This window comes from Lepidochelys olivacea, assembly GCF_965140295.1.
Source record: "Lepidochelys olivacea isolate rLepOli2 genome assembly, chromosome: 21".
Lineage (NCBI taxonomy): Eukaryota > Metazoa > Chordata > Testudines > Cheloniidae > Lepidochelys > Lepidochelys olivacea.
In genome coordinates this window covers 10,501,808-10,515,037 of record NC_140431.1, presented here as the reverse complement: position 1 = coordinate 10,515,037, position 13,230 = coordinate 10,501,808, and the positions used below count along the sequence as shown (strand labels likewise).

Below are 13,230 nucleotides of genomic sequence, written 5' to 3'. Positions count from 1 at the left end.
AAGTCAACAGCTAACTGATGAGAGTTGGAGGAAACTTCCCCCATAGGCAGTTTATTTCATATCTATCAACTATGGAATTTCTTGCATTGTCCTCTGAAGCATCTGGAAATGGCTGCTGTCAGACAAGATGCTGGACTAAGTGGTCCCCTGGTCTGGTCTAATACAGAAGTTCCTGTGTTCTGTGTATCTATTCAGATGTCCTCAAAATCTACATATCAGAATTTAAAATCCTTATGTATACCACCCGCTGTATAAACTCTAAGCCTCCTAATATCAAAATGTCTTTCCTATTTAACTCTTCCATAAAAATCTGTATTAGGAAGTAACTGCCATTTTTTAAAAATTCACTAACGGCACAATTGGCACCCTATTTTATTCCTGTAAAAGAAGCAGGTTCATGTACCTCTGAAGTACTTAAAAATCAACTAAAATATTGCAAGTATTTGAAGAATGATTGAGGGTTTTTTCAAAAATGTCCACACCTGCTTCCCCTCATATTATGCTTTGTGCTGAAAGTCAGATAAGGTTAGAGCTGAGATTATCTTCCTCCCCCAGTTGTGTAGTGAGGAGGATTGTGGGGCAGGGTATTGAACTTTGTACTTTGTTCACCTCCATTGTATAACTAGGCCCATGGCATTCAGTTTCAAATGCAGGTGGGGTTAATTGTGCTTGTGAAAATCCTTGGCAGCACCCAGGCGTCTTTCAGAGCAATTATTTGCTTGCATACCATGGAAAGAATAAAATGGTTATGTTTTAAAAAGAACCTCTCTTCCCAAAGCCCACTAGTTCATTTGAGGTCTATTTTTGTTGGGGTGTGTTTTTGTTTTTTTCTATGATGGTAGCATTTTTCATCTGCTCATATCTTTGAAATTGAGGAGAAACTACTCAGTTTTCTTGTTCCCAAGCTGTAACATGGCACACTGAACTTGAGCTACTAATAATCAAGACTATAGCAAAATACGATGCTGGCAAAAGACAAATGGTGGAGTTTAACAAGGCTAGTGAAAAATGTTCTACTTGGGGACACAGCCCTGCTTTATGAAGAAATCACTATTAATAATTAAGCTATTTGATATTGAAGTCAAAGGTTCATTGAGCAGATCCGTGGCTTCACCTTTCAAATCCTAAAATAAATCTGCATTGGCCGTCCCTTTCTCTGGCAGCTGAGAGCCTCGGAGAAGCTGCTCTCTTTCCATGACAGCTCAGTGGTTGAAAGGAAGCCTTGGCATGGGCTCCATTTTCAGTGAAGAAACTGGTTTGGGCTGGCTGAGATAATCCCCTCTTGCTCAGCTGGTGTTCAGCTTGCTCACATGTATTGCTGCTGAATGAGACTGTAATTCAAACTGTGGCAGCCTAACAGGGTTGAGTTGCTTTGAGTGAAGTACCTGCCTGCTTGAGTGCTGCTCAACAAACATCAAAAGTGCCAAAAGGAGCAGGAAGAAAAGGAGTACTTGGGGGACCTTAGAGACTAACCAATTTATTTGAGCATAAGCTTTCGTGGGCTACAGCTCACTTCATCAGATGCATTCAAAGGAGCAGGGTTACAGGAACAGCTGACCACTGCAGCACGCAATTGTATTTCTACTGATTTCAGATTCCACCTCTGCCCTCAATCTATCAAATGCTGACATGATGAAGACTCCTTTCTAAATGAACTTCAGAAGAGTGATCTATTGCGTGTAGTTAAACTGGTATAGGACTATATGATCACTACAGCAGCTGATTATAACTTCTTAATCTAGTGAATGTAATCATTAAATGCTACTTAGCTGTATTTGTTTTGATAGTCTTCAAATCAGATTCCAATATGTCAGTTATAATTGTGCAATGTATAATACTTACACAGAATTACAGAAAATATTAAATCTCAGTTTTATGATCACAGAACTACTTTGTGTGTGCTAAAATGCTAGCCTGGGGGCCTGTCATATGATGGGCATAATCTGTTACTGGACTTGGGAAGCTGAGGTGCCCAGTTTGGAATGCTAATTTGGCAGAGGCTGTGGTCCATGGTGATGGCTTATCAGAGTATCAGTTGCCTGGAACTCAGGACTATTGTGTAAGCCTTAAATGAATTCACCCCATCGCTTGATTTCAGAAGTTTTTGAGGGGCAATAATTGGATTGTTGTGTTATGGGGGCACTAGTAGGAGCTCCTTTCTGATGAGAATTGATCCCCAGACATTCTTGGACAGCTGCATCCACCTCCTACATATAGGGATTGGCTGAGCAGGTAGACCCAGCTGGCTCCTTTGCAGCCCACCTCATGGGCTGCTACGGATTCATGGCTCCCTGGGCCTGCAGGAACTTTGGCAGCCCACCTGACAGGTTCCCCAGGATTCCAGGACCTCAGCTGGCTATCTCCCCCCCCTAGTTCCCTGGGCTGCCCACCTGTTTGTGAGTCTTCCCTGGTGGATGGCTACCCAGCTCTCTGGGCTGCCAACCTGATGGGCGGGCACCTTAGGGTGCAAGGGAACTGGCTGGAAATGTTGGGAAAATTCCATTTCAGGTCTCCTGAAATGAACTTTTGCAATTGTTTCCGTTCCATAGGAAAATGCATTTCTGACATTTTGTTCAGATCCAGAATGAAAACCTTTCCTGTAGGAAATTTCACATTTCTGAAAAGAAACTCTGGTTTCTACACAGTTCTACATTTAAATATAATAATGTTGTGCGGCCATTTTCACTTTTTTCTCTCGCAATTTGAATTCATCAGTTTGTGAGAGGCTGTTTATCTTTAATTTGCATCAGCTAATTAAATATTTGCTGTGAATTCCAACACCAGTTTTACATGTAAGGATAGAGCATATGAAGAATGAGAAAATCTGCTGTCTGCACAGATGCATTTGAATTTCACGTGTTTCCAGTTCCATTGTAGTACAGTTAATCTTGAATTATAATTAACTTATCACAGTCAACATTGTGGTATGTAAATGCCTTATTCGCCAAGATACAGAAATACAAGCACTCAGACTTTAAATATTGGGTGTCACTACGAAGATTTCCAGGCTGTTGAACTGAAGTTGTAAGTTCCCCATGTGTTTATAAGAACTGATTTGAACCTGCAGGTGGCAAACATCAATGGTAACTTAAAATGTACTTTTCATCTGCTGTAACCTTCATTGTTAGCAAAATTAATTGCTAATGAAGGGTAGGGTAGGATGGTTAGAAACAGTAATGGAGAGCCCTAAATTTTAAACTATCCTAACTAATCCTGTGTACTTGAAAGCTGGGGTTACAAGGTATTTAGTACATCTGGCACATAAACATTCATGTGCCCCTTCATGCTTTGACTTGTGGGCTCTAAAGTTTTTTGTACATAGCTGCACTCAGAAACAAAACAAAAATAATAATTCGACATTTGTAAATTTCACTTTCATGCTAGGGATTGCACTACAGTACTTTTATATATTTGAAAATGTAGAAAAACATCCAAAATATTTATAATTTAAATGGGTATTCTATTGTTTAACCATATGAATAAAACTGTGATTAATTGCAACTATTATTTTAATCTTGTGATTAATTGTGATTTTTTTAAAGTGTTTGTGCTAATTTAATTAAAATTATTTTGATATTGTAAGGTTAGGCCATATAATAGGTTGATATTTTAAATTTAATTTAAATACATGTATTTAAAATTTTACTTAATTTAAATAAAAAATCCAATTTAAATACATGTCTGATATTTTTAATCTATAAATTTGATTATCCACACTTCTATGGTAGTTATAAGATAGCAGAGAATTAAGTCCACAGACTTACATTCCCAACAATGTGTGTAAAGGAAAGGGTAAAAGAGACATTTTGCCTAACAAGCCCTTAAAGATGTATTTGGCCCTTGTCTAAAATAGCAAACTTCATATCTTGTAATTTACCACCAGTATATTTGATGGAAGCTGTATTGTAGATAGTATTCAATTGATTTTACCTGAGGTTCCTCACCCTAAAGTTTTCTAGTGTGGACTCAGCCTTTGAACCCAAGTAGATCAAAGTAAAACAACTGCAATCCCAACCCACGTTTTCTTCAGCTCAGATGCAAGGAAATAAAAGCTTTCTGTAGAATAGGTGATGTTGCTGTAGACTGTTTTTTGCATCTGACACACAAACTTATTTTCAGCTTTGAAACCCAAGCCAGCTGATCTTCAGCCTTTTCCCCTTTGTTTTAAGCAAGTTTTATCTGGGCTTAAACTGTGCTGAGCATGTCATTCTGTTCAGTTCCCCATATAAGAGCTGTTGGAACATTGAGGGTATCTCGATATGCGGGTTTTGATTGATTTTTCTCTTGAAGATGGATCCCAGGCTTTTGGGGCTCGTGCTACAGTTATATCATCCCTCTGGTGATTATGCTGTTTTCATGTGAATTGACTGCTTGCAACATTTGCTTCCTGTTTTTACAAATCTTGCTGTCACACTGGAAATAAAGAAACGAGCTGAGCTGTAGTTAAAAACATTAAACCGCATTCTTCTGTTTGTACTTTCTCTAGGCTGGAGTGAAAGGGACGTTAGGAAGATTAGTAGGAATTTTTGAGGTAAGTTTATTGAAATATCTGTTCAGGTTGTAAAGTCTTGCTGCAGAAATGTCATTTTAGTGAAGCTTCTATTTAAGCTTGCAGCAGTATGGGTGTTGGCCAAACTAGACAACCAGATTTGGAGAAAAAGCATCTTTTTGTGCAGCCTGGTTTTTTGGTTTTTGGTTTTTCTGGAGATGCTGAGTGCTTAGTTTCCACTTCAGTTGGAATGGCTGGTGATCAGCAGCAATGAAAATCAGATCACTTATTAAATAACGCCATTCACCAGCAGTGAAGAGCAAGACTTCATGGAATAGTGTTGGGCCTATTTATTGAGTGTGGACGATCGTATGCTACTTCATTCTAATGCTACTTATTGTATTCCCTTGATTTTATACACTAACCCTTTCTGAACAGCTTCCTTGATCTTGAAAAGGGAGACCACTGATTGTAGTTCTGTAGACTAAATAAGTTCACTACTTAAAGGAAGGCTTGCACTATCCCACCTTCTCGAGGCTGCTTTAAGGTCGTGTTTCCCCCCCCCCCGCCCCCCCCCCAAAAAAACGTTTAGGATTTTATTTAGGTGTTATCGTCCTGACTGCTCTGCCATAATCCTGTCCATTTTGCCTTTCAGAATCGGGACAGGAAACACAGAACATATGTTTATGTACTTATCGTCACAGAAGTGTTGGAAGACTGGGAGGACTCTGTCAATATTGGTAAGACCTTCATGCTTGTTAGCATTACTGGTGTATGTCCTCCCTCTCATACAGAAGCATGCTAACTCCCCACCCTTTACTGTAAGTGATTGTTAGGATAGTTGAATTCTTTTGAAAGCAAAAATGTGATCATGTTGTTGATTCCTTCTTCCTTCCCTGGTCCTTTGAGTCGTCTCAGTGGATTTATATAGAGACTCTTGTTTTATCTAAGTCTTGCACTTTTGTTTGACCACTCACTCCTAAAAGCTGTGCATTTAAATCCTTATTAGATCCCCAAATGAAATGAGTTTGTCAGTATAATTCCTGCAGGATGTTTGTCAACACTCTTAAAAGCCCATGTATAATTGGACTCATCTTGCAGGCTCTCCTCAGGAGAGGTCTCAATACAAAGAGACAAATGCTGTACAAGAAGATTGAGATGCCTTGGGGGAAAAAGCACTTCCTCAAGCTAAGCCAGGTTCCAGAGAATGCCATCATTTCCTCCTTGTCAGGAGCATATCATTTAAAAAGAGAAAATTTGTTAGATGATAGAGTTCAAAATTTGTTATGAATTCCCTTAATATCGGTGGTGTTTCTATATTTTTCAATCCCACTCAGAAATCATGGAAATAACATTTGAAAAAAACAATCTCAGAATCCAAAACCACCATCAATTGGATGGTGGATTTACTACCCTAATGATACATTTTTTGTGGAATGTTGGAGGCATCTGTGTTACACTTGGCTAGGGGGACAGTTCAGTCACTTTGAGATCAAAAGACTAATCAGAGAAGTCTCTTGGGATTTTTGAATTGGCATTGGGCTGCAAGCCCGCTTCATTGTTCCACTTTAATCACAATTGACATGGACAGAATGCTAGTCAACAGTAAAAACTTCACAGAAGGGATAAATGTCTATCTTTAGTTCTCTTATTGCATTTACTAATTTATTCCTCTACCCACAGGAAGGAAAAGGGAATGGTTTAAGATAGAAGATGCTAAAGAAGTTCTGCAGTCCCACAAACCAGTGCAGGCCTCATACTTTGATACCTTGAGACAAGGCTGTTTGGCAAACAACGGCACTCCTGTCATGACCACTTCATACACTGACTCTAATGAGAGCTCTGTCTCTGACATCAGATGACTGAAGACGTCCCTATAAAAGAGAGATTTTTGGAAAATAGACTGAAATGTGGATTTCTCTCCTCCTCCCTCTCCCACCCCCTTTCACATGCCTCCTCTGTTGAACAAGGCATGGGCAGCAGCCTGTGGCAAAGCAAGTGTTAAGAGTGTTGCAGTTTAGTGCAAGGTGGGGTGTTTTGCTTTTTTGGATATGTATTTTGTAAAATACATTTTGTGCATGAAGTGCCCCTTTCCCTTTACACCGCTACCCTGGCCTGGAGAGCGACGCTGCTCGTTTCGCCTCTGCCTTGTGTTCTGAAGTGTTCCCATATGTGTCATCCCAGCCATAGCCAGACATTTTTCTTTTTTTTTAATTGGACTGCAAATGTGAGATCAATTCTTTAAGTCTTAGTCTGTACTGTAAGGTGCTGTTCAGACCTGTGATGGTCACTTTCAGCGCATATGTATAAACTATTTTTTTAGATGGAGGAATCTAACTTTTTAATTTTGCGGGAATTTTTTAAAACCTGGGCTACTTGTGAAAAGAGGGTTTCATAATTAATCAGTTTGCCTTGTTTTTTTTAATATGAAACTTTTTGTGACCATGCTAGTGGCTGGGCCAGTTTTCTCCTCCATAAACCCCCAAAATTTAGGGCAGTGACATTTTAAGGTCAGAGTGAAGTTTTGATCACCTTCAGACATCCCTGGTGCTCAGTTCCTTCTCCTACAGATTCAGCCAACATTTTTGGTTTTATATTAGAATGAAATACAAGGAATTGGTCTTTACTGCCCAGCCAAAAGCAAACAGCCTCAGAAACTTTATGATAGAAACTGAATTTTGGCCTCAATGGTAGGAATCAGGGATTCAAAGTGGGGTTAAAATCTAACCAACTGGAGCTTCAAGCGCCAATGCTGCCCTGCTGTTTTGGAATTTTTTCCCATCTTGCTGATGTCTCTTCTTGTCCACATGCCTTACACTGTGCTCAACTGGCTATTGTAATTTGTGCTAAAGCATCCGATTGTACTTATTGAGTGTCATTGCACAAACCCGTGCGGGGTGACCCTGAAAAGAAGTCTTGGGGGGGAAAAAATTCAGGTGTTGAATCTCTCTTGTATGTGGCGTTGCAGCACTTATAATTGCACCACAGAGCATACTCAGAATGTTAAAACTTCTCATCCTCTGTGACAAAGGTACAGCTGGCTCCCAAGCAGAAATGCTAGTGTGGAGAAGTACATCATTTAATAGGATAGTTGCCCTGATGCATTGGCACACTTCATGGTTCCTTTTGTTTGTTTGTTTTTTACTGATGTAAGTTTTATGCTGTCTTGATTTGCCAACAGTGTTGTCTAGTTGGGAAATAAAATGGAAAGGGTTGGGGCTGGAGGGTGGGAGGGTAGGGAAAGGTTTGGGAGGGGCATTAGTTAATCCCTGGCTTGGGACAGGAGCTAGTTGCTGCATTTGGTAACTTCTCCTTTGTCAGAGCATAGCCAAGATGTGAAATTAAATCTGCAGTACTCTTCCTTATATTTAACAGAAATTATTCTAATAAATACTCATACTTTTCAAGAGCATTCTTTCTTCCCATTAAGCACTTATAAAATTCTGATAGAAGTATCCATGGAGCTGGGGTAATGGGAATTGGTATTTTCACTACTTTGGCAAGAGGCTGTTCAGTTTGAGATCCCATTCTGTTCCTTTCCTTGTTCTCCCTACTTTAATCAGTATGGGACAACAAGGCCAAAAGCAGTGCCAGTGATCACGAACATGAAAAGGCACACAAGGAAATCCCGAGAGGCATTATTCAAGAAGTAGTTTGAAACTGAGCATCTGGAATTCAGCCTAAATTACACCAGTTCTGTTCACTTCAACTTAGAAACAAATGTACAGTCCCTTCTTAGTCTTTGTTGATCAGCCTGAAGATAACTCTAAAAAGGGCTTGAAAAATATATCCAGAAATGGACAAGAAAGTAGAAGAATCCGCTCTTTCCGAGCCGTTAGCAGGCCTAACAACACAGCCATCTACTGCCTTCAGTTGAGTTTTTGTCCTTCACTGTATAGATTAATACATTACAAATGCTTTGCAGGAAAGCAGCTGGTACTCCTGAAAGAGTAACTGCAGTTTTAATATCAATAGCATGCACATTTTTGTTTCCTTAAATCTAAAAATGTTTTTATAGGGCTGTTAAACTGACACTTTAGGGTAGAATATTGTTAATGACTTGCTAGTGGCTTCTTTGTTTGGGTCAGAAAAATAAATTGTGCCAAGAAAGTATTTTAATGTGGCATGAATTGATGCTGTTAATGCAATTATGTTGAGTGGCTGGTGTTATGCCTTATTAACTGGAAATAGAAGATTGAGCTCCTGGGGTGGAAGCAGTCTTTATTCAAAAGCTGTGTACTTAAAACAAGCCTTGTTCCTGACTTACATAAATCTTTCTCCCTTACCACATAGAGTTCACATCTCCCCAATATCTGAGGTTCTTCTCTAACAATCGTATAGCCATGTGGTATATCCATGTAAGTAATCTTATCCAAAATGGCACTAAATTGATTTGGGACTCACAATTGAGCTACCTTTCATATGCAAACATATTAGGATTTTAAGATGTGGGCTCTGGCAGCTGTTGTCAGCATGATGTCAGTTAAACCACTCCAGAGCAAGTCTGACTGACCCAGTGCACAAAATGGCTTCCGAACTAGATTAGGACTTCTGGCATTGCTAAGACCGGTGTTTCTGAACATGCTAGCAAGGGTGAAAATTGTTACCCCACAAAACAGTGTTCTGTATTGACTCACGCTAAATCTAGAGCGAGGATGTGTCTCAGACCTTCACTTAACCAGGGCAGATGCTGGCTTAACCGCCTGGTGCAGACATGTCCTGCAGTGTAGTTCCTTCTTGATTGGCATTGGATATTAGCCAATATGATCTTGGGTGCCCTCAAACCAGAATAGGGGAGAAATTTCTAGATTTGGTTTTAGAAATCTTTTGAGGTTGTAGCAGTCTGGGAAGTCTGTAGCTACAAAGCTCCAGCCACAACTATGAAGGTTTCAGTGTGTTTGCTTTGGGTCAGAATTTTCCACCTCTCATAGACACCAGGGGTTCATTATTGTGTGTAAGTATTAGGTTTCCTTCAGCACCCCTGAACCCAGGATTCTAAATCAGAGGCCTGGAATTCAGTGCAGACCTGGGTAGTAGAGTAAATTCACTCACCTGATCATTTTTCCCAATATTTTGCCAGCTGCACCATTATTCCATGCATATATAAGGAGGAGATACTCACTGAGGTGCTGGGAGGCAAGAGTCCTTACAGGGGAGGAGGGAGGAGAAGTTGCTGGATATTGTGATCTTGAAATAATGGTTTTCCTTTTGCATCCTACAGCAGGGCTCAGGGTTGGAGGGCGATGGTGATGCATGGGCATGGAGACATAGGGCTTGTCTACATTAGGGAAACTTGGCAAACATTTCCCACCGTCACACATGCTGGTGCAGCTCCACCAAAGTTAGCCAAGTTGGGAGCCATAGTCTAGATGGGCTGCAGGCTGCCCACCTGCATTTTAAGCATGTGGGCCAGATTTCCCCCTGGGAGCCTATCTCCATCTTTAGGCACCTAAAAATCTTTTGAAAAGCTGGCTCCATGTCACTTAACCTTGCTCAGAGCAGTTTTAATTGACCTGGCAGCCAGAGAGTCCTCTGCATTTATGGTGCCAAATGTAACTAACCCTGGCAGAGCTGAAGTAGTGTTAGCAACAGTGTAGAAGAGGCTTGAATAGAGAATAGCCCTTCTCTTAGAAGGAGGATGTATGTTTCAGGCTCTTGGAATTATTTCTCAACCCCTGTTTTGGTACAGTGGAACAGTGATTTCTGTGGCATTTTTGTGCTTTAGTATCACCATTTAGAAAGTCTGTGTGAGTAAAATAAATACAGTACCTTGGAGTCTTTGGAACTAGTTATTGTAAATCTTTTTTGGCTTTAACCTTGAGTTAATTAACTCCTATTCGGGCTTTTTAAAAAGAGAAAAGTCCATCTTAGCAGTAAACAAAACTGCATCATCCTTGTATAAAGCGATTAGCTTGATTTCTCCCCCCCCCGCACTTTTTTTGTTTTACATCCAGAGCAGTCTCTCATTACTCTCCCCACATACTCTCTGTATATCTAAGTTTCTTACACTCTTAGCCGTAATTTTATTTTTTCCCTATTAATCTATATGCCACTATGGCTAGCAATCTCTCATCTTGTCTCCCCCCCTCCCATCTCCATTCCCAAAAATGTATTGACCTTGGCCTTTTTAACTTCTGAAATAAATTTGCCAACCACAGTGGTGAGTGCCACTGCGATATGTCATCTCAGTAGCGTTCTGGTTATTTCAAGCCTGACACAGGGCAGATTTAAAATGTGATCCCTGGAGAAAACAGTTACCTCTGTGTTCTGGGTTTTGGTTTGTTTTGTTTTTTTTAAACCAGGGTAAAAGCATAAATGGTTTCCCACATCTGCCACTTAGCCTGTTTTAAAAGCCTTCTGAAAATCAACCACTGAAGCACATGGGAAGTTAGCACTCCCACACTGGTCAAAATTCAAGGAAATCATGGGTGGCAATGACTACGGAGTTACTGCTGATGGTAAAAACCCTAAATGTTTTACTGGCGGGTAACTGATTTTAAAAAGAAAAATGCAGGCACGCTCTCCCTGCTCGCTTGGTTTTGGCCATCTGTCACACACAAATGTCCCCAAGCCACGCTGTTCTTCAGTCATGTGGAAAAACTAGTGGTGAGCTATAGACCAGCTTTCCACTGGCTGGGTAGTACTCTGTTTTCAGACCTTTCTGTATCTTCGGTTGGAATGGTTTCCCGCATCTCACCAGGGCAGACTTTATTAGGATGTCTTGCATCCTGGAATCTGAACATAAAGGGTTTTCAGCTGACTTTAGTTCTGAGTATTGCCTTTTCAGCATGACCCTCTGCTTGATGGGGATGCTGAAGTCCCCATGCCCATGAGAGGTTTCAGATGGACTGTGCGAGCTTCATTGTTTGGGGCTCTGTCCCTGAGCTATACAACAGACTGGGCTGTTGCTGGCTTGTGGAGCAAGCATGTCCACATTTGGGTCTCCTGTGTGACAGTGTGGGGTGGGCAAAGTGTCTTTGAGAGAAGGGTATAGATATTCTTCTGAATAATTAGACTTGGAACTCGGACATTAGAACAGTTTACCCCTAGCAATGCCAGAATACCAATGCTTTCCTTCAGGCAATATTTTCCCAGGTGCAAGCTTTAGTCTGATTTGGCTGCTGTGATTGTCTACTTGAAACCAGCAGGTATTTGTGCATCAGGATAATAGAATAAAAATGGTTGAGCTGCTGGAAAATCAGTTACCCAGCACATTAGTTCTTCTAAAGAGTAAAGCGTGGAGGGGAAGGGGAATCTACCTGCCAGATTAAAAAGTGTACTCGTTGGAGCCTCTGGTGTAGATTTTTCTCTCCTCTTTTGTTCCTGTTTTTTTGTGGGGGATTTTAAATTTGTTCAAATGTTCTGCGTTTGGATTAGACGCACCCTACATAAATTATTGTACATACTTATAAGGACCTTTGGAAGACCTGTTATGATGAAACGGAAGATCTTTGCATTCTCAAACCCCAGCAAGTAGTACGTTTTACTTGGAGACTTGAAGAGGAGAATTAAGGGATTTTTTTGGGGCTGATGATCCTGCAAACTGGCAGATGGTGTTGCCAAGAGTAAAGCTACATATCTTCTGATCTCCCCACAAAGATGGATATATTTATTTTTTGGTTTTAGACCAGTGGCTCACTGGAGATGTGCAAAATCCAGTATTTTACACAGCATGGGGATGAGGTGGGAGTTCATGCTTTTTTCATCTTGCTTTATGGCAGCTTTGTGCAGAGGAACTTCTTCCTATAATCACTGGAAAAACTGTTTTATTCCTGTTCTTGTCATATTACATACCATCTAGCAACTGAAGCCCAAAATACTGCCTCTGAGCGCACAGTAGCCTCGCTCCTTTCTTCAGTGTTGGAGGAACTTAGGAAATATGAGTGTTTGGCGTGTGCATCTCTATGTGCCTTGTATGACAAAACCTTGACTTGATTAAAATCTACTCTGTAAAGTAAAAACTGGAGTGTAAAACTTTAAAGAATTCAAAACACCTTAATTGGATTAAATTAATAAGACTGAGTGGGGCTGATAATGTGACAATTTGTGTGTGCGCGTAGGGATTGGGATCCTGAAAGATGTGAATGCTGAGGGCCTGATTTCCCCCCCCCCCATCCCCGCGTAAAGTCTTTGTTGATGAGTTGCAATGATGGGACTACGCTCTCATGATTAAGATTGGAGTCTTATTTTAGCTAAAATACTCAACCTCAGCACAACTTCACAACTGTAAAATTCCCAGGTGAAGCTGTAGAAGATTTTTCTCTTGAAATTAGGTTGGCATAAGTCTGTGATCGTCTCCTGTAAAAGGAAGGTATCTGGAGCTGTTGAAGATCTATCCTGCTAGACAGCGCTGAAGTAATGGGTTAATATTAGTGATGAATTGTGTTGACCAATTAATTTAAACCTAATGAATGGGGATAGAAATGTCGAATCTAGCGAAGGGATATTGATGACTCAATAAGCTCTTTTAATGCTAATGTTTGGAGCGGATGAAAAAGTAAAACCTCAGTCATGGGAGTTGATTTTTCTTTTAATCTCTGACTATATTAGATGCGGATCTGAGAAATAAAACATTGGCAGACCATGCCTAAGTTCTTGATTGCAAACACTGCTAATATGCCACTTCTTGCCTAGAGAGGTTGGTCTGTGTATGCTCTTGCATTATGTGAAACTATTGGATATATGGATCTGTGGTTTTTATTTGAGGAAAGTCCTGAATGAGGTCCACGTAGTTCTCTCTG

The 13,230-nt window shown here is 40.4% G+C and overlaps 1 protein-coding gene across 1 annotated transcript in view; it reads left to right on the top strand.

Moving 5' to 3' along the window:
• Positions 1-10,672, top strand: part of NUDT3 (nudix hydrolase 3) — a 32,565-nt gene extending 21,893 nt beyond the window's left edge. The window contains exons 3-5 of the mRNA XM_084611376.1: positions 4,487-4,531; positions 5,145-5,229; positions 6,173-10,672. Of these exons, the coding sequence (XP_084467502.1) occupies positions 4,487-4,531; positions 5,145-5,229; positions 6,173-6,351 (309 nt within the window). The 3' untranslated portion in view covers positions 6,352-10,672. The remainder of the gene's footprint in view (positions 1-4,486; positions 4,532-5,144; positions 5,230-6,172) is intronic.
• The last annotated feature ends 2,558 nt before the right edge of the window (positions 10,673-13,230 follow it).